The sequence below is a fragment of the Mustelus asterias genome, chromosome 6 (genome assembly GCF_964213995.1).
Source record: "Mustelus asterias chromosome 6, sMusAst1.hap1.1, whole genome shotgun sequence".
NCBI lineage: Eukaryota > Metazoa > Chordata > Chondrichthyes > Carcharhiniformes > Triakidae > Mustelus > Mustelus asterias.
The window spans coordinates 86,272,110-86,293,538 of record NC_135806.1 but is presented as its reverse complement, the minus strand read 5'-3'; the positions used below and the strand labels follow the sequence as shown (position 1 = coordinate 86,293,538).

At 41.4% G+C, this 21,429-nt stretch overlaps 1 protein-coding gene across 4 annotated transcripts in view; it reads left to right on the top strand.

Annotated features, from left to right (window-relative positions):
• man2a1 (mannosidase, alpha, class 2A, member 1) overlaps positions 1-21,429 on the top strand; it is a 159,055-nt gene that overhangs the window by 76,017 nt on the left and 61,609 nt on the right. For all 4 annotated transcript variants that reach the window (XM_078214678.1, XM_078214677.1, XM_078214681.1 and 1 more), the window contains exons 7-9: positions 7,848-8,034; positions 9,049-9,226; positions 20,641-20,837. In XM_078214678.1, the coding sequence (XP_078070804.1) occupies positions 7,848-8,034; positions 9,049-9,226; positions 20,641-20,837 (562 nt within the window). The remainder of the gene's footprint in view (positions 1-7,847; positions 8,035-9,048; positions 9,227-20,640; positions 20,838-21,429) is intronic.

Genomic DNA, 21,429 nt, shown 5'->3' with positions numbered 1-21,429 from the left:
CAATGCAGATAGATATCTCCAAATATTTCATATGAAAATATTAATAACCAGAAACAATTATTTCTCTTTCCATAACATTTGGTGCCAGGGTAGTAAGTTCATTTGAAACTTTTTGAGTGGTTGTCCTCCCTCTTTTGTGAGTGACACCATGGTCAGGGTTGTGCACCATGGCCAATGGCAGAACACCAGCAAATTTATGGTGGTGATGATGGGAGAGAATTTTGAGGAACAACATCTACCAGCAGGTGGGGAATCCTTAGGGAGGAGGGCTTGTGTTTTCTTTAAACACATATAATGTTGGTAATGGGAAACCACCACGTATTCTTTCCCCTGGTGATGTTGGTCATTGGAATTGAAAATGAGAGGCTCTTACAAGTAACTGGAGAGGAAAACACAAGGCCATGAGATGTGGAGAAATGAACAGAGAACATGTCCTTGGGTAGATCACTGCTACAATTATTGGTGCAGCATCAATAGCTACCAAATTGTCACTGGTTAGTGCAGAACTTGAGTATTTCTTGAAAAAAAACGATCAAAGTTTTTGTCTTGCGCTCATCACGACAGCTGCAAGAATGCCACATTTCAAATTCATGCAGTATAAATTGTTGTTCCCTTTTGAAATTTGGCGTGCTTACATCTGTTTTGATGAGTGAAAGATGAAAAACTTCAAGAGCTTGTCTTTTTTCAGCAAGACTAAATTAACTGACCACTGCTCTGACTGTATATTCGGTAGGAAGTGGATTTGTTTATTTTTGTACCGATGTAACAAACATGAACAAAGAAAATAATAGTTTCTTGCCAATGGTACCCTTGTTCCAGGTAAAACATTCACTCTCTCCCACTGTGATAATTCCTTTGATGTGGCCCTCTTTTTTCTCCCCTTTTGCCACGCAACGAGTTTGGCCATCCATCACAAGATGGCTGGATCACATCGAGCATTATTAATCCTGATTCCACAAGTATGAAGAGCTCATGGGCTGTTTTGTGACTTAAGATTGAAACCATCCATTTTGTTGCTGATGCCATATGCAGCTGGTAAAAGAGGTGGAGGAGTAGCATTGTTAATCAAGGATAGTTTAACGGCTGCGGAAAGGCACTTCGAGGGGGATCTGCACACTGAGGTAATATGGGCTGAAGTTAGAAATAGGAAAGGAGCGGTCACGTTGTTAGGAGTTTACTATAGGCCCCCAAATAGTAATAGAGATGTGGAGGAAGAAATTGCTAGCAGATTATGGATATGTGTAGGGGTCACAGGGTAGTTGTCATGGGGGACTTTAACTTTCCAAATATTGATTGGAACCTTTGTAGGTCAAATAGTTCGGATGGGGCAGTTTTTGTGCAGTGTGTGCAGGAGGGTTTCCTGACACAATATGTGGATAGGCCGACAAGAGGTGAGGCCACATTGGATTTGGTACTGGGAAATGAACCGGGCCAAGTGTTAGGTTTGGTTGTGGGAGAGCACTTTGGAGATAGTGACCACAATTCGGTGTCTTTTGTTATTGCAATGGAGAGGGATAGGGCCGTACGGCAGGGCAAGGTTTACAATTGGGGGAGAGGTAATTATTGATGCGATTAGGCAAGAATTAGGGGGCATAAGATGGGAACAGAAACTGTCAGGGAAAGGCACTAATGAAAAGTGGAACTTTTTCAAGGAACAAATACTGGGTGTCCTTGATAGGTATGTCCCTGTCAGGCAGGGAGGAAACGGCCGAGTGAGGGAACCATGGTTCACGAAAGAGGTGGAATGTCTTGTGAAAAGGAAGAGGGAAGCTTATGTAGGGATGAGGAAACAAGGTTCAGATGGCTCGATTGAGGGTTACAAGTTAGCAAGGAACGAGCTGAAAAAGGGGCTTAGGAGAGCTAGGAGGGGACATGAGAAGTCCTTGGTGGGTCGGATCAAGGAAAACCCCAAGGCTTTTTACTCTTATGTGAGGAATAAAAGAATGACCAGGGTGAGGTTAGGGCCGGTCAAGGACAGTAGTGGGAACTTGTGTATGGAGTCAGTAGAGATAGGCGAGGTGATGAATGAATACTTTTCTTCAGTGTTCACCAAGGAGAGGGGCCATGTTTTTGAGGAAGAGAAGGTGTTACAGGCTAATAGGCTGGAGGAAATAGATGTTCGGAGGGAGGATGTCCTGGCAGTTTTGAATAAACTGAAGGTCGATAATTCCCCTGGGCCTGATGAAATCTATCCTAGGATTCTTTGGGAGGCAAGGGATGAGATTGCAGAGCCTTTGGCTTTGATCTTTGGGTCCTCACTGTCCACGGGGATGGTGCCAGAGGACTGGAGAGTGGCGAATGTTGTTCCTCTGTTTAAGAAAGGGAATAGAAATGACCCTGGTAATTATAGACTGTTAGTCTTACTTCGGTGGTTGGTAAATTGATGGAAAAGGTCCTTAGGGATGGGATTTACGACCATTTAGAAAGATGCGGATTAATCCGGGATAGTCAGCACGGATTCGTGAAGGGCAAGTCGTGCCTCAGAAATTTGATTGAATTTTTTGAGGAGGTAACTAAGTGTGTTGATGATGGTAGGGCAGTTGATGTCATATACATGGATTTTAGTAAGGCGTTTGATAAGGTCCCCCATGGTCGGCTTATGATGAAAGTAAGGAGGTGTGGGATAGAGGGAAAGTTGGCCGATTGGATAGGTAACTGGCTATCTGATCGAAGACAGAGGGTGGTGGTGGATGGAAAATTTTCGGACTGGAGGCAGGTTGCTAGCGGAGTGCCACAGGGATCAGTGCTTGGTCCTCTGCTCTTTGTGATTTTTATTAATGACTTAGAGGAGGGGGCTGAAGGGTGGATCAGTAAATTTGCTGATGACACCAAGATTGGTGGAGTAGTGGATGAGGTGGAGGGCTGTTGTAGGCTGCAAAGAGACATAGATAGGATGCAAAGCTGGGCTGAAAAATGGCAAATGGAGTTTAACCCTGATAAATGTGAGGTGATTCATTTTGGTAGGACTAATTTAAATGTGGATTACAGGGTCAAAGGTAGGGTTCTGAAGACTGTGGAGGAACAGAGAGATCTTGGGGTCCATATCCACAGATCTCTAAAGGTTGCCACTCAAGTGGATAGAGCTGTGAAGAAGGCCTATAGTGTGTTAGCTTTTATTAACAGGGGGTTGGAGTTTAAGAGCCGTGGGGTTATGCTGCAACTGTACAGGACCTTGGTGAGACCACATTTGGAATATTGTGTGCAGTTCTGGTCACCTCACTATAAGAAGGATGTGGAAGTGCTAGAAAGAGTGCAGAGGAGATTTACCAGGATGCTGCCTGGTTTGGAGGGTAGGTCTTATGAGGAAAGGTTGAGGGAGCCTAGGGCTGTTCTCTCTGGAGCGGAGGAGGCTGAGGGGAGACTTAATAGAGGTTTATAAAATGATGAAGGGGATAGATCGAGTGAACGTTCAAAGACTATTTCCTCGGGTGGATGGAGCTATTACAAGGGGGCATAACTATAGGGTTCATGGTGGGAGATATAGGAAGGATATCAGAGGTAGGTTCTTTACGCAGAGAGTGGTTGGGATGTGGAATGGACTGCCTGCAGTGATAGTGGAGTCAGACACTTTAGGAACATTTAAGCGGTTATTGGATAGGCACATGGAGCACACCAGGATGATAGGGAGTGGGATAGCTTGATCTTGGTTTCAGATAAAGCTCGGCACAACATCGTGGGCCGAAGGGCCTGTTCTGTGCTGTACTGTTCTATGTTCTATCCCCCTCGAAGTGCCTTTCCGCAGCCGTTAAACTATCCTTGATTAACAATGCTACTCCTCCACCTCTTTTACCAGCTTCCCTACACTTACTGAAACATCTATACCCCGGAACGTCCAACAACCATTCCTGTCCTTGTTCTACGCACGTCTCCGTAATGTCCACAACATCGTAGTCCCAAGTACCAATCCACGCCCCAAGTTCATCTACCTTGTTCCGGATACTCCTTGCATTGAAGTAGACACACTTCAACCCACCTTCCTGTCTACCGGTACCCACCCTTGACCCTGATACCTTCCCCAATACCTCACCACCCTCAACACTGACTTCTGGACTACAACTCCTTTTCCCACTCCCCTGATAAATTAGTTTAAACCCCCCTGAAGAGCCGTATCAAATTTCCCTCCCAGGATATTGGTGCCCCTCTGGTTCAGGTGCACCCCGTCCTGTTTGTACAGGTCCCACCTTCCCCAGAATGTGTTCCAATTATCCACGTATCTGATACCCTCCCTCCTACACCATCCCTGCAACCACATGTTTAACTGCACTCTCTCCCTGTCTTCAACTCGCTATCACGTGGCACCGGTAACGTACCAAAGATGACCACATGCTTTGGCTTGGCTCTCAGCTTCCAGCCCAGCTCCCGAAATTCCTGTTTTAAATCCCCGTCCCTTCTCTGGGTGAAAAGGTATTTAATAGAATCCCGACTGTGCAGAAGGAGGCCATTCGGCCCATTGAGCCTGCACTGATCACAATCCCACCCAGGTCCTTTTCCCGGAACCCCACGTATTTACCCTGACACGAGAGTCACTTTAGCATGGCCAGTCAACCTAACCTGCATATCTTTGGACTGTGGGAGGAAACTGGAGCACCAAGAGGAAACCCACGCAGACATGGGGAGAATGTGCAAACTCCTCATGTCCCCTCTACTTCCACTGATTGCCTTATATCTATGTCCTCTGGTAATTGACCCCTCAGCTAGGGGAAACAGGTCTTCCCTGTCCACCCTATTTAGGCCCCTTGTAATTTTGTACACTTCAATTAGGCCACCCCTCAGCCTCATCTGTTCTAAGGAAACCAACCCTAGCCTACCTAATCTTTCCTTATAGATGCATTTTTCAAGCTCTGGCAACATTCTTCTAAATCTCCTCTGTACTCTTCCAGAGAAATTACGTCCTTTCTGTAATGTGGTGACCACAACTGCACACACAATTCCAGTTGTGGCCTAACCAGTATTTTATGCAGTACCAGCATTACATTCCTCTTTTGTATTCAATATTGTAATGATGCACACTAAAGACTTATCAGGAACACAAAGGATATTTATTAACAAGGAAAACCGTACAGAGGTCGGCAGCCCACACTTCTGCTCTGGAGCAGGCTGCCCCAGTCCTTACATGTCTTCAGATTGTCTTCTGCCTAAGGGAGAGCTCCACCCCCTGGGGTGATTATCTATTCTCATCCTAATTGGTCCTCCAAGCGAGGTGACCCCCTTCTGTTGTGTTGTCCTTAAAGGAACAATCACCATAAATACCTTGCCCAATAAAGCAGCACAGTGGCACAGTAGTTAGCACTGCTGCCTCACAGCGCCAGGGATCCAGGTTCGATTCCCGGCTTGGGTCACTGTCTGTATGGAGTTTGCGCATTCTCCCCGTGTCTGCGTGGGTTTCTTCCGGGTGCTCCGGTTTCCTCCCACAATCTGAAAGACATGCTGGTTAGGTACATTGACCCAAACAGGCGCCGAAGTTGTGGCAATTAGGGGAATTTCACAGTAACTTCATTGCAGTGTTAATGTAAGTCTTAGTTGTGACTAATAAATAAACCTTACTTTAAAGGAAAACATTCCATATGCTTACTTTACCATCTTATTTACCTGTTCTTCAAGGACCTGAATGGTTCCAAGGATGAGAAACTGCAGTTATGAGGATATATTGGAGAGATCCTTGTGCATGAATCACAAAATCCTTGTGCATGAATCACAAAAAGTTGGTTTGCAGGTGCAGCAGGTAATTAAGAAGGCAAATGGAATTTTGTCCTTCATTGCTAGAGAGATGGAGTTTAAAAACAGGGAGTTACGTTGCAACTGTATAACAAGCTGTGAGGCCATACCTGGAGTACTGTGTATAGTTTAGGTCTCCTTACTTGAGAAAGGATGTACTGGCACTGGAGTGGGTGCAGAGGAGATTCACTCGGTTGATTCCAGAATTGCCTCATGAGGAGAGACTGAGTAGACTGGGATTATACTCATTGGAATTTAGAAGAATGAGTCCACAAAAAAATCAGCCATGATCGTATTGAATGTGGAGCAGGCTCGAGGGCCCAAATGGCCTACTCCTGCTCCTAGTTCTTTTGTTCTTGTGTTCTTATGATTGGGACTGTTCTCCTTGGAGAGAAGAAGGCTGAGAGGAGATTTTATAGCGATGCTCAAAATTATAAGGGGGATAGAGCAGATAGGGAGAGACTGTTCCCCCTTGTAATAGAGAACGAGGGGGCACAGATTTAAGGTCATTTGCAAAAGAAACAAATGTGATATGAGAATAAAAGCTTTTCACAGCAAATGGTTCAGGTCTGGAATGTAGTGTCTCGAAGAGTAGTGGAGGCAGGTTCAAATGAGGCATTCAAGAGGCATTAGATGATTACTTGAATGGGAACAATATACAGGGGTACTGGGAAAAGGCAGGAGAATGGCACTGAGCCATAATGCTCATTTGGAGAGCCAGTGCAAACACGATGAGCCTCAATTTGCATAGTAACAATTCTGTGATTCCATGGTCCATAATATCTACAACTTAGAATTCCTATTCTTGTGTTCAAGTCCTTAAATCCATAACCTTTTTCAGTGCTATGACCCTCTAGGAACTGTTCTTCAAATTCTGGATTCTTGTGTATCCCCTCTGCTTTTACCATACCTTTGGCAGCTCCGCCTTCAGTCTAGACACTAAAATCTCCACCTTCCTAAATTCTCCACCACCTTCTCTTCCTTTAAGGCCTTTTCTAAAATGCACCTCTTTGACCAAAATTTTACATTTGGAAGTCTCCTTTCAGTTAATAATACTAGCAATGAAACAATTTTCATACTTAGATTTTTTTGACCAGTTTCATAGTTTAAGGGTGGAATTTTATGGCCTCATTCACCTGAAACCGTAAAATCCCACCTGAGGTCAACGGACCTTTCCATTTTCCGCCCCTCGCCCGCTCCAATTCCTGTGGCGGGCAGGGCAGTAAAATTCCGTCCTATATGACCAGTGTTAGGTGAATTGGCACATTGCTCAATGCCAAAAATGCAACATAGCTGCGAGATGTTGCTTAAAATTTAAGACAGTAGGATATTAGCGAGAGCCAGTGTATGTCATAATGAAACAATGGGTAAAATTTTGCTGTGGCAGAACATTTAATGGTGACTGTTATTAATTTAAGTTTGTTGTTGTACATTAGCTTTTAATTTGTTTTTGCATGACAAATTATTGAAAGTGCAAGCTAATCATGACAAATTGAGGGACATGAGTGAACAGGCAAGCAACAGTGTATCTCCTTAACCAATCAGATTGAAGGATTGTGAAATGAACAGTGCAAGAACTGATGAGGATGTGTAAATTAGAGTGGCTGAATTCAATGTCAAAGCAGGTACAGAAAAAGAAGTAAGGAGAAGAAAATATTGGTTTTAGAGTGGATGCTAAAATGGCAAAGGTAAAGTTTTTTAAAAAATGGTCAACAGTTAAAACCTGAAGGATTGAGACTGCACATATAATAGTTAATTTTATTATAACGTAGATTGGTTGGCAGTAACTAATACTACGTGTTAAAAGTATATGTAAAGATAGCAAAATGGTACAACGTAACTTGAGCAGCAACTATTCGATATTTGAATTTAACTGTGCAACTGACCCTTGAAATAGCTTCCTCATTTGCGCATAAATAACTGTGTACGTTGGCAGGAAAAATCTGGACCATAATATAAAAGGTAAAAATGAAAAATACTTTGCAGTTCGTATTACTGATACTGAAAAGTTTTGTAAAACCTATGTGTCATCACCTTTTTCATTGTTATGAAAATCTTTGCATATTGCCGTCCACTTGCTAATTTAATAGCTTTGTGCTTTCACTCATACCCTGTGTTTATTTTAACTTCAGATCACACTGGAAACACAGACATTTTATGTCACATGATGCCCTTCTATAGCTATGATGTTCCTCATACTTGTGGCCCCGATCCTAAAATCTGCTGCCAGTTTGACTTCAAGCGTCTTCCTGGAGGCAGAATTAGCTGTCCTTGGAGGATACCTCCAGTTGAAATACATGTTGGCAATGTTCAGGAAAGGTAACTTATTTTAAATCTTCAATCATATTCAAAAATTACTTCAACACCTGTTTTAGAGTTTTGGAAGTAAATCTTTGCATACCACACCATTGAGAGGGGGCTAACAATAAATTGTTTCCTGCTGTATCTAGCTTAAAATTTTTGTGTGTTTTTTATTCTGGTCAACACTCTGAGGATAAGAGAAGAAAAAAATAAAGTAAAATGAACAAAAAAAAGGAGAATATAATTTACTTCTTTCGTACTTAGAGTCATAGAGGTTTACAGCATGGAAACAGGCCCTTCGGCCCAACTTGTCCATGCCGCCCTTATTTTTTTTTAAAAACCCCTAAGCTAATCCCAATTGCCCGCATTTGGCCCATATCCCTCTATACCCATGTAACTGTCTAAATGCTTTTCAAAAGATAAAATTGTACCCGCCTCTACGACTACCTCTGGCAGCTTGTTCCAGCCACTCACCACCCTCTGTGTGAAAAAATTGCCCCTCTGGACATTTTTGTATCTCTCCCTTCTCACCTTAAACCTATGCCCTCTAGTTTTAGACTCCCCTACCTTTGGGAAAAGATATTGACTATCTACCTTGTCTATGCCCCTCATTATTTTATAGACCTCTATAAGGTCACCCTCAACCTCCTACACTCGAGAGAAAAAACCTGTTGATCTTGGTTTCATCTTTCATGTGTACAAATTTTGGAAAATTTAACTGACGGAGAAGAATAAAATGTCTTGGAAACAAACAAAATAGATTAAAATAAATAAATGTATGTTTAAAACACTGCACCAGCCCAAACTTCACTCAGTTGCTAACTTACCCAGCTTTGAGTCAGGAAGTTGTAGGTTTCAATACTATTTAGTTTTGCTGAGACACCAAACTAAATGTGAGGCAAAAGCAATTCATTGTCGATGATAAGACACTTACTTCCTTTCCATTTGTGCTTTGCTAAAATAACATATGTCTTCAATGATCACTGTAAACTCAGTACATCAAATATCTTGTCTGTTTTCTTTATTTTCAAGAGCTAAACTGATCTTGGACCAGTACAGAAAAAAGTCCAAACTTTTCCGCACCAAAGTTGTCCTGATTCCTCTGGGGGATGATTTTCGCTATGACCAATGGTCAGAATGGGACCAACAGTTTCAAAATTATCAGCAGCTATTTGATTATATGAACTCCCATCCAGAGCTCCATATTAAGGTATGTTAAAACCTAGAGTGCAATACATATTAAGCACAAGTATATATTTAATGTGGAGAAATACATTTATTTTACTCTTTTGTTTTCTGTAAAAGATACAGATGTGATTTTAAATTCTTAATTTAAGGGTTGCCCTCATATAAACTGATGGTTTATATAAAAAACAAACATAGAAAAATGAACAGGAAAAGACCAATTGTCCCATGCATTAACATTGCAATCTAGCATCTTTATTCTTCTATAATAAAAAGAAAATACTGTGGATGCTGGAATCTGGAACAGAAAATGCTGGAAAAACTCAGCAGGTTTGGCAGCGTCTGTGGAGAGAGAAAATAGAGTTAATGTTTCAAATCCTTATGAGTCTTCAGTGGATTTTTCTTCAGTTTTGGTAATTTAACTACTAGTAGGCTTGCTTAATCAACCAAATTCAGTCTTCTACTATCCTTTTATATCTAATCCTCTTGAAATATATATTACAACATGTAAAACAAGTATGCTATCAAATTTGGTTAATAAATATTTAGAAGAAAACAAATATCATAGTAATTGGAGTGGATGACATTGATCACAAGTTGACATCAGAAGGCAACTTTATTGTGGACAAGCAGTATTCAGTATTGTAAAGATATGAAAAGTGCTTAGGGTTAACTGAAATCTTTAGGGCTTTGAACAACTAGAGTAATATTTGATTAACTAACATTTCTCCAAAACAACCAATTATACAGGAGAAATGTGTCTCATGTATTCTGCATCAAAACCTGTGTAAAGACAGGTGCAGAAATTTATGTTAAATGTTTTCACAAAACACAGGATGATCGAGCTAGATTATGGGTGGATCTTCTGGCCTGGAATATAATTTGGCAGATGGAAGTAGAAGCGAGTGATTTATGCTTGGGGACGGGCTGGCTGGCCATGTGCAATTTTGCACTGGTCAATTCATTAGACATGCATGCACAAGGAGCACAGCAAATCTTGCAGCTGACTCCACCAATTCCTCCTTAGCTGGACCAGAGCTAATAGAAGTGCAATGTTGCCTGGAGCTAGCATCATGTATGCCTGAGGTGACCTGTGCAGTCATCCATCTAGTCAACATATTCTTTGAAGTTGTCCCTCTGACCCTGAGAATTTCAGTCAATGGGAACTTTGTACTTAGCATCAGTCTACTGTTGTCCTCCCAACACCCCACCATGGTGAAACCCGTCCTGGAGGTTCACAGATGAGTCCTCTTCTCATCCATATATCCATGTGCCTGGAGAACTGCCGCATTGATTAAGGTAATTAAAGATATGTCTGTACACCCTCCCTCGAATACTATTGGGCTTCCCTTCATCACTCCCGAGGAACATTTGAGTTACCCTTGTCTTCCCATCATTGATGGACTACCCACCCTAATACCAGACGTGACCATCTACCCAGAAATTTTGAGAGTCTAAACTGCCACACAGTTGTGGCATCCCGCCCCTGTGCCCTGAGGAGTTAAACTCTGCCTGCCTCCTTCACTGCTCCCTCCATCCCTTGCCAGCCACATCCAGCCACACATCCCCCCTCCCCCGCCCCACTCCCACCCAAACTTGGCCTACTTGGGTAGCCCTTCAGCACAACTCCCGACCTGGCTGGGATCTCAATGTTATGAGACCGATAAGTCAGGAAGCAAACTTGCTGCCTTGTGTGGTTCACCATAGAGAGGGGAATACACATGGGCATGATTATCATATAGTTAACTCATGATTGATAGGATGTCCTTTTCGTCAGTCAATTGTGCTCATTTTTAATTCAATCCACCCAAAAAAAACCTCCTCCCATTTTGAGGATTCACACATAAAGAGCAACTAGTGTAAAGAAGATCCATGAGAAAATGGTGCGTGTAACTTTCCAGACATGCTTCACCACCTTCTACCTTCCACCTGTCACCCACCAACATCCCTCCATCACACTTGACCCACCCAAAATAATTATTCCTCTCCTCTCAATTACTCTTGAACCTACCCTGTTCCTCTTGAGCCTATGACCATCATTCTCCACATGCCTTCTTCTCCCTCTGAGCCTACACCCATTACTGGCTCCATGCCCACCCTGACCCTGGCCTGTGTCAACTGGGCAACATGTTTTGTCTATTTCTGTGACCCCCACCCTCCGTGAGACCATCAGCTACTTAACCATGGCCCTGGGCCTGCCACCTTGCCACATTCTACTACACCCTCACACTGTGACTGTCCCCTCTGCTGCTCAATACCCTCTTCAATCCCTCTGCAATCCATGGACAGCATCAGCGCACCCTTTAGGCTCCCGCCTCTCCTGCCATCACTGCCTGGAAACCCCCTCACCCATTAACAGGACCCACATACCCATGCAAGGCCATTCCCTCCCTCCCACGTACCTACGCAGTTGTCTTCTTTTCCTGGTTCTGTCCTTGCCCTGGACTCCTTCCCTTCCCCAGCTAGCTTCCCTGATCTGTGCCCCTTAGACTACCATCATTTAATCATTGCCTCATTGAACAACATTCTCCAAAGCTGAATAAAATAGTGTCTACTCACTCCAACTTCAGCAAGCTAATTGCACTGCTTACTGCACCTCATTTATATGCAGTTGTAAACTTGAAAGATGCATTTTGCTGGCTTGCTGATAACTTAATTGAGAAGGAACTTAGTTCTGGTGAGCTGGGTTTTTAATGAGTTTACATGATATGGAGATGCATGTCCCTACTTCCCTGAACTTAAGTGCAAAACTCTATCCCATTTTTGGAAAGCTGTTTTTTTTTAGCCTCTCACTCAGTTAACTTCCCCTGCCCACCTTGCTTCCTGCTCCCAGGAGCAGTACATGATTCCACCCAAAGTGTTAAACAAAGTAAAGAAGGAACAAACCAATGACAAATGCCCTTCTGAGTCATGCTCAGAATGCGTGACTATAGACTAACATGTCAAGATAGAACGAGAGCTGAGCATGAAGTCAATCATAGCTGACTAATAATAACCTGGTTAAGCACTCAGAGAAGGACATCAAGGAAGCTGACATTATTAGGAATAAGCTTAAAGCAATTATGGCCCCATGTGCCTAGGGCAGTACAGGAATTCACTGACATATACAATGCGATAACTTAATATTTATTCCAGAGCAGATCAATTGGAAACATTTTACCCTTTTCAATAATTTTGCTCTATACTGGATTGTGGAGGAATTTCCCAGAATTTTTTTCTCCTTTGACTTGACCTAGGGTTTTATATCTGTATTTTTACCTCTCTCACTATAGGGACTGCACCTCAAGAAGTACTTAATTGCCTATAAATAACTTTGAGGCAGCAGATCATCATGAAAGACCCTGTGGGTGGGATTTTCCAGACCCACAATGTGCTTTACGGGGCAGAGGCGATCTTCTGGTCCTGCCATTGTTAATGGGTTTTCCCTTTGTTTGTACCCTTTACGATGATCACTGTCAGTGGAACCAGAAGATCCCGCCAGCGGAACAGCCATAAAATTTCAGCTTATATAAATGGAAGCCTTTCTTTTCCTTCTTTTCAGGAGATTGCATGGTTGCTGATGAGAGGAAATGTTGTGGAGTCATGGCACTTGGTTGCATCAACATTGTTTGGGACTAGGTCATTTCTTGTCCATATTTTCACATTCCTCTTCTTGGGTTGCAGCTGTGGCATCAGAGAATTATTAGTCCGTAGTTTAAGAAAAGGAGGACTTGTATTTAAATGGTAGTTCTGTCCAAAATGATAATCTTGTACAAATTGTACTATTTGGTCAAAATTTCAATTACTTATATGTGGCGACACATTAGTGAAATATTTTCTAGAATGACCAACACTAATACCTAAAATATGCATCCTATATACATTCAAAAGATTTTAAACCCATAGAGTTTCAGTGGTAGCTATGAATTGCTTTTTTAATGTCAGTAAAAACAAATTTATTATCCTATAGTGCTTAGGTCAGAACCCATAAAAAATTTTTCGCACTTCACAGTCTTTACATTTTGCTTGTGTAATTAAAGAAAAAAAGTAGTTTTGGTCCCAGTTGAGCCACATGTGAATAACTCATGAATTTCTGTTGGATCTTTATAAATTTCTATGGTAATTATATATTTGAACAGTAAATGTATCAGTCTGTTCATGGACATTGGGAGTCAGAAATTTATATCTTTAAATAAACTACTCGGAGGGAAGACTTTGAAGTTCTGCAGGAGATAATTCCACATATTGCAGTCGTTGTAGTTTTTTTGTTTGAAATATTTAACAGAACATTTTGAAACATATCAGTTTATTAGTAATTGTTGGCACAAAATGAATAAACAATGAACTACAAACTTGGATGGGGAACTTGAATAAGAATGAAAAAAAATGATTGAGCTTTATGGAGAAGTCAATGCAACAAAATTTGCTTTATAGGCAAACTAAAGATGTAAAATATTTGTTTTATGAGAGACTTAATATAATTTTTTTAAGAATCAGGAAGTTGAGAAGTGTTTTGTGATAAACTAAAGGAGAAAAATGAATTTGAATCTATGGAAGGAAACTACATTTGATTTTCTTGCTTTTCACTTCATTTCTTCCCCCTTCTCCTGCACTCCTGAAAACATTGCTACCGAGGCAAGGTTCCATGGTAATATTCTGTTTTAGTGACCATTCTCCTTGTCTGAACTTAGACTTTGATTGTTGTTGAACTGTTTCATTGGATGGAGGAGACAAAAATCTTAACTGAAACTGATCATATATTTACTTTATTTGCATGAACGTGCCCTTTCAATCGCAATTTCTAGTGGTACATGAGTCTTTGCTGGATTAACTTTCTTCTTCTATGGGAAAATCTCGTCAGTTTTTTAATGAACAAATGCACAATTCAAGATTGAATATGCAACTTTCCTGTTATATATAACTTGCATTAAAACCAATTGCCTGCATGATATGCAGTCAGCATTCTGCACTTGCTTGCATTTGAACAAAAACAGCACTTCTTTTTGATGCTCACTTCAAAAGTTTATTAGAAGAGATGGATTTTAAGTAGGATATAAGGAGGTGAAGGTGAGGGCAAGATGAAGAGGGGCAAAGGTTTAGTAAGGAAAACTCAGAGCACTTGGCTTGGGTCCCGAAGATATGTGGTTTCCGCAACAGCTTTCCAAGTGTTTCATCCGGTTAAGGTATTGATATGCTCAGAGCAGAACTGGGAGATTGAAAGCAGCATGAGTGGAAGGACACTCCGGCGAGTGAAAACAGCGTGAGTGGAGAGATGGTCGCGAGATTAAAAACAGCGCGAATGGTGGCGCAGTTGGGAAAGTAAGAACAGAGCAAATGGAGAAGCAGTCGGGAGATTGAAAAAAGCGCGAGAATGCAGTGTGAAATCTAAGTGCAAGCTTGCAGTTTGGAGCTGGTGAGGTGAAGTCAGGATTCAAGTGTGACGCGCGGCAAGTGGGAGCAGCTGATTGGGTGAATACATTTGGGTAAGTATTTACTACTTTTATCACTTATAGTTTGTAAGGTCTTTATTTTGTAGTTTATAATTTGTAAGGGCAATATTCTGGAGTAATGAGAACCAGGGAAGATGGTCCCTAGAGTAATTGATTTTGTTTGATTTTAAGTATCTTCCAAGAGGAAGTTTTGTTATGGGGAAGTCATGTCTGACCAACTTTTGATTGAATTTTCCGAAGAGGTGACCAGGTGTGCAGATGAGGGCAATATACTTGATAAAAATGGAGACAGTATTATGTCCAAGGAAGAGGCATACAAATTGACAGGAAAAACAGCAGACTTGACGATTGGGAGCAGTTCAGAATTCAGCTAAGGAGGACAAATGGATTGATTAAGAAGGGAAAAATAGAGTGCCTGAGTAAGCTTGCGGGCAAAAAAATGACTATAAATGGGTATGCGAAGAGAAAAAGATTGGTAAAGATAAATGTTGGGCCCTTACAGTCAGAAGCAGGGAATTTATAATGGGAAAAAAAGAAATGCTGACTAATTAAATGCATTCTTTGGTTCTGTCTTCACAAAGGAGGACACAAGTAATGTACCAGAAATGTTGGGGAACGCAAGGGTTAGTGAGAGGGTAGAAGCCAATCAGTGTTAGTAAAGAAATGGTGTTAGATAATTGATGAGATTGAAGGCTGATAAATTTCCAGGACTTGATAATCTACATCCCAGAGTACTTAAGGAAGTGGCCCCAAATATAGTGGATGCATTGGTGGCCATCTTCTAAGATTCTATAGACTCTGGAACGGTTCCTATGGATTTGATTTGATTTATCATTGTCACATGTATTAATGTACGGTGAAAAGTATTGTCTCTTCTGTGCTATACAGACAAAGCATACTGTTCATAGAGAAGGAGAGTGTGCAGAATGTAATGTTACAGTCATAGCTAGGGTGCAGAGAAAGATCAACTTAATGCGAGTTAGGTCCATTCAAAAGCCTGATGGCAGCGGCAAAGAAGCTGTTTTTGAGTCGGTTGGTACATGTCCTCAGACTTGGATTGGATGGTAGCTGATATAACCCCACAATTTAAAAAGGGAGGTAGAGAGAAAACAGGAAATTACAGACCTGTCAGCCTGGCATTGATAGTGGGCAAAATGCTACAGTCCATTGTAAAAAATTTAATAGCAGAGCATTTGGAAAACAATGGCAGGATCAGACAGAGTCAGCATGGATTTATGAAAGTGAAATCATGTTTGACAAATGTATTGTAATTTTTTGAGTACGTAACTAATAGAGTTGATGAGGGGGAGCCAGTGAAGGTGGATTATTTGGACTTTCGGAAAGCTTTCGACAAAGTCCCACATAAGAGATTAATATATAAAATTAAAATGCATGGGATTAAGTGTAGTGTATTGAGATGGATGGAAAGTTGGTTGGCAGACAGGAAAGAGAGTAGGAATAAATAAGTATTTTTCCAAGCAGTGACTAGTGGGGTACTGTACGGATCTGTGCTAGGACCCCAGCTATTCACAATGTATATTAATGATTTAGATGAGGGAACTAAATAAAATATCTCCAAATTTGCAGATGATACAAAGCTGAGTGGGAGGATGAGCTGTGAGGAGGATGCAGAGATGCTTCAGTGTGACTTGGATAAATTAGTGAGTGGGCAAATGAATGGCAGATGCAGTATAATGTGGAATGTGAGGTTATTCATTTTGGTAGCAAAAACAAGAAGACAGATTATTATCTGAATAGCTATAGATTGAGAGACGGGCATGTGCAATGAGAGCTGGGTGTCCTTGTACACCAGTAGCTGAAAGTAAGCTTGCAGGTGCAGCAAGCAATGAAGGAGGCAAATATATATTGGCTTTCATAGCAAGAGGATTCGAGTACAGGAGCTGGGATGTCTTGCTGCAGTTATACAGGACCTTGGTGAGACCACACCTGGAATATTGTATGTGGTTTTGGTCTCCTTATCTGAGGAAGGATGTTCTTGTTATGGATTCAGTGCAGCAAAGGTTTACCAGACGGATTCCTGGGATGGCAGGACTGTAATATGAGGAGAGATTGAGTCGGTTAGGATTATATTTGCTGGAGTTTATAAGAATGGGGGGGATCTCCTAGAATCCTGTTAAATTCTAACAGGAGTAGACAGGGTAGACGCAGAAAGGATGTTTCTGATTGTGGGGGAGTCCAGAACTAAGGATATGGGGTAAATCATTTGGGACTGAGATGAGGAGAAACTTCTTCACTGAGAGGATGGTGAGCCTGTGGAATTCTCTACCACAGAAAGCTGTTGAGACCAAAACATTATAAGTTTTCAAGAAGAAGTTGAATATATCTCTTGGGGATGAAGGGGTCAAAGGATATGGGGGAAAAGCAGGAACAGGTTACTGAGTTGGAAAGTCAGCCATGACCATAATGAATGCTGGAGTAGGTTCGAAGAGCAGAATGGTATACTCCTGCTTCTATTTTCATTGTTTCCATGCTGAGATAATAAATGCATGTGTAGAAAGCTATCAAAATCTGTACAAAGTTGCAAGTAAGCTGAAAGCTAACAATTAGTTCTGTATAGACCTTGAATGCAGTTGCATTCCTTACCTGGTTTGGTGTACTTGTAACTTCAAACCCAGTGTAATGTAGTCCGCTCTGAAATGGCCTAGCAAACCATTCATTTGCCACAAGCCAGTTATGCTAACAGTGTTTTTCTATAATTTTTCCACCCGCCTTTCCTGGTTTATATTGACATTCTTTCCCCACCTCATTCTTCTCTTTCTCCCACCATCCCATTCAATGCTGGTACTCCTCCTCACCTCCAACCCAAGTTATTTTTGTTCTTTTATGCCCCCACCACCCAATTCTAATGCCCCCATTTCTCTTTTACGCATCTCGGTTCACACTGGCAGGGTGGAATTTTCCCACAATTTGTCAGCGTGTCAGGCTGTGACTGAAAACCAGCGTGTATATCTCCAGAGGCACAGCCAAATTTTCAGACCAGATTTTATCCATTCTGAGCAAATAAAACTGGGGGCATGGTTTACACCATCACTCTAGTGGGGCGGGTCCTGTTAGAGCTGGCAAGACCGGCCCCACAGAGATCTGGGCGCCCTCATCACAGCTGAAGTATAACTCCCTCTGTCAATCCCTACAGACAGGGAGGACCTGCCCCCACCCATAAGAATTGGGCGACCACCACCACAGAATCTCAGTGTCTCTCCAGCTGTGACCGCCCCCCCGCCCCCCCAACCATTCAAGTCTTGGGAGCTCTCTCTTTCCCCCCCACAACCGCACAAGTATCAGAGATTCTCTTTCCCCACCATCACACCACTGTGCCAGTATCACAGGCACTCTTCCCCTCACAGGCAAGTTCCCCCCATTCCCCTTCACAGGCAAGTTCCCCCTGACCACTTCACAGGTGTTGGCCTGTGTCGGGGACAGTGCCCGGAGCGATACTTACCCCAGCGCTCCCGGCAGGATCCCCTCAACTATACCCCATCTTCAATACGTCGGCAAAGTTTGAATATTTAATGAGGGGGGATCATGTGGTGGAAAGGCCTGCTAAAAATATTAAAATGAAGTCAAATGTATTAAATGAAGGCAGGAACCTTGTTACGTCATTGGCGAGGGTCGTAAAAATTGGGAAACAAGATCTCGCTGACGAGAATCCCATTTCCCAACTCTGGGAAATGAGATTCCCGCTGCCATTATTCTTCTCTCATCTCATCCAATAACTTCATAAGCAAATGTGTATTCATAAGTAAGTCACAAAACATACAAAACTGATTCAAACGAAAACAGGTCATCTGCAATTGAACATTAGTTCGATGTAGAATGTGCTACGTCATTTGATTTTTCCCATCTGTTGGTAAATTCCAGGTTTGGCATCCATTGCCATAAGTTGATTAGAAAGGATAGAGTTGCAGTGACTCAATCATAGCTACTGAATCAAGACATCAATTTGAATAAAACACAAATCTATAGCAGTGGTTCTGTCACAGACCCTTGGAGCGCACCACATCGTGTTTCTAAAACCTTGCCCACCACTGATGTTAAACTGACTAACTTGTAGTTTCTAGGACTGTCCTCGCACCCTTTCTTGAATACATTGAATTCCTCTGCCACCGCCATCATATCTAGGGGCACAGGTTTAAGGTGCGAGGGGCAAGGTTTAAAGGACATGTACGAGGCAGATCTTTTACACAGAGGGTGGTAGGTGCCTGGAACTCGTTGCCGGGGGAGGTAGTGGAAGCAGATACGATAGTGACTTTTAAGGGGTGTCTTGACAAATACATGAATAGGATGGGAATAGAGGGATATGGTCCCTGGAAGGTAGGGGGTTTTAGTTAAGTCGGGTGAATGGTTGGTGCAGGCTTGGAGGGCCGAAGGGCCTGTTCCTGTGCTGTAATTTTCTTTGTTCTCTTTGTTCAAATTGCAACACCTAATATGACACTGACCAGACAAATAGGAAGGTCTCCGATTGTTTTCAATTAATTAATCCAAGTAGGATGACAACTCAAGAGAAAATAGATTAGATTGATTCTTTCTGTTGTTTGCTAACCAATGTCCCTTGTGCAAATATTGATATCCGGTAAGAATTAGGATTTGTTGTGTCCTTACTATCCTCCAGACTCCTGTCATCATCAAATAGCTGGCTGACACTACCAAGGTTCACACACGGAGAATGGGCATGCGAATGGACACTGACAGATGCCAGTGCCATTTTCCTTTTCCAAAAGTACCCCAAAATGAAAGTTGGAGGGGAAATCTTGGATTTACCGCAGATTTATGCTTATCTTGAATATAAAATGTATACATCAGCTCAGTTATCTGTGTAACCAGCAGAAAATTCTGTAGCTCATGCCAGTTTTAAAACAATTCCACCGTTTTATAAATCATTCACAGGATATGGGGACATTGCTCTATCCCTATTTGCTCTTGGAAAAAGTGCTGGTGAACTGCATTCTTAACAACTGCATGGCTCGCCAGACCATTTTAGAGGGTGGGAAGAGTCAACCACATTGCTGTGGATCTGGAGTCACACATAAGCCTGGCTGGGTAAGGAAGGATTTCCTTCCCGAAAGGACATTAGTGAACCAGACATTTTTACAACATTAATTATATTATCTTTTTATTCCAACTTATTTAATTATCCGACGTTAAATTTCCTTGCTGCTGTGGCGAGAATAGTGTCATGTCTCCAAATCATTAGTCCTGGCCTCTGGATTATTAATCTAATGACATAACTACAATGCTAGTTTTCCTGACAAATTTGATACAAAAAAGTACAACATACATGAAGTGCTCCTAAACTCTAATCACCATAAATATACTCGAATCTCGACTAGATTATGTTTTTGGGAGACAGAACTGTTACAGCTTTTCTTGTATTCAGAAAGTAACCCATTCTTACCTGAGGAATACTGCTTGTATTAGTTATTAGATAATCATATGGAAACCTTTGTCATCTAACAGTTGTTCTTCCAACATTTAGTAACATTGATTCCTCTTTTACCTTAATTGATAAATTTGTATAACACAAAACATTCTGTTGCACTAAATAGACAGTTAATTTTGAAAGCTCTAATTGTTGGAAGACAGGAGTTTTTCCAAAACATATGTAACTATTGGTGATATATTACACAATTCCTGTTCCTATTTCCTCTGTTTCTATTCATGATATTTATATACATATAAAAGACCAGGTACTCTGTCTGAACTATGTTTGATAATTCAACATCTTTGATCTTAAAAAATTAATTACCCTCGGAATAGCTGCTACTCAGTGAAGCCAAAATATATTTGTTCCAAGAAACGTTGTCATAACTATGTCTTGTACATTAAAATTACTCAGGTGATCAGATAAAGCTGTAAAGCAACAGCTTTGACCCATATTTAAAAAAATAAATGGACAATAAGCCATCCATGTGAACAATAGGAGGCTGAAGTCACTTTTAAGGTTGGAAATATTAACAAAATGGATAATTAGTAGTTTGATATTCTTTTCTAGGCTCAATTTGGAACATTGTCAGATTATTTTGATGCTCTTCATAAAGCTGGTGATTCAGGAAATTCACCAACACCTTTTCCTGTCTTGAGTGGGGACTTCTTTACCTACGCAGACAGAGATGACCATTACTGGAGTGGATATTTTACCTCCCGGCCCTTCTATAAGCGAATGGACAGAGTTTTAGAATCACACCTGAGGTAAATACTTACATTTGTACATTAGTTCTGATATCTTGTGTATTTGTAAGCAAGTACCAATTTTGTTTCTTTTTCTCGAGTCTTATTGACAATGTGAATGAAATAGCGAAAAGCATTTAATATGCACCTTTTTACTTTCTACACGGATCATGAGTTTTGTAATTATTAGAAGCACTCTAAATAACTGACTAACTTTAATAAATAAATATAGGGTTTCAAGTTCTTGCCACACTCTTCCCGTTTAGAGAAGCTACTGTAGATCAGAGTCTAGTCAATGTATTTGTTGCACAGTGCTGATCTCAATCATTCTAAGTGCCATTTAACTCTCACATTGAAGGTGATTGAGATTTCAGGAATTAATTTCAGACGTTCACTGAAATGTGACACAGCCTTTATTTTTACCCAATGTCTTGGAAGTTTCCTCAGTTCCACTTGCACAATCTTTGGCCAAAGAGAAGGCTTTGACTTAGTTTGACTACTGCAGAGGTAATTATTTATTTTCTGATGTGTGTAGTCCTTTGCACTGTGAAACAAGAACTGCCTTGTTGTTGACTGCCTTATTCTCTCCTTATTATCACCCTTTGGCAGAGTA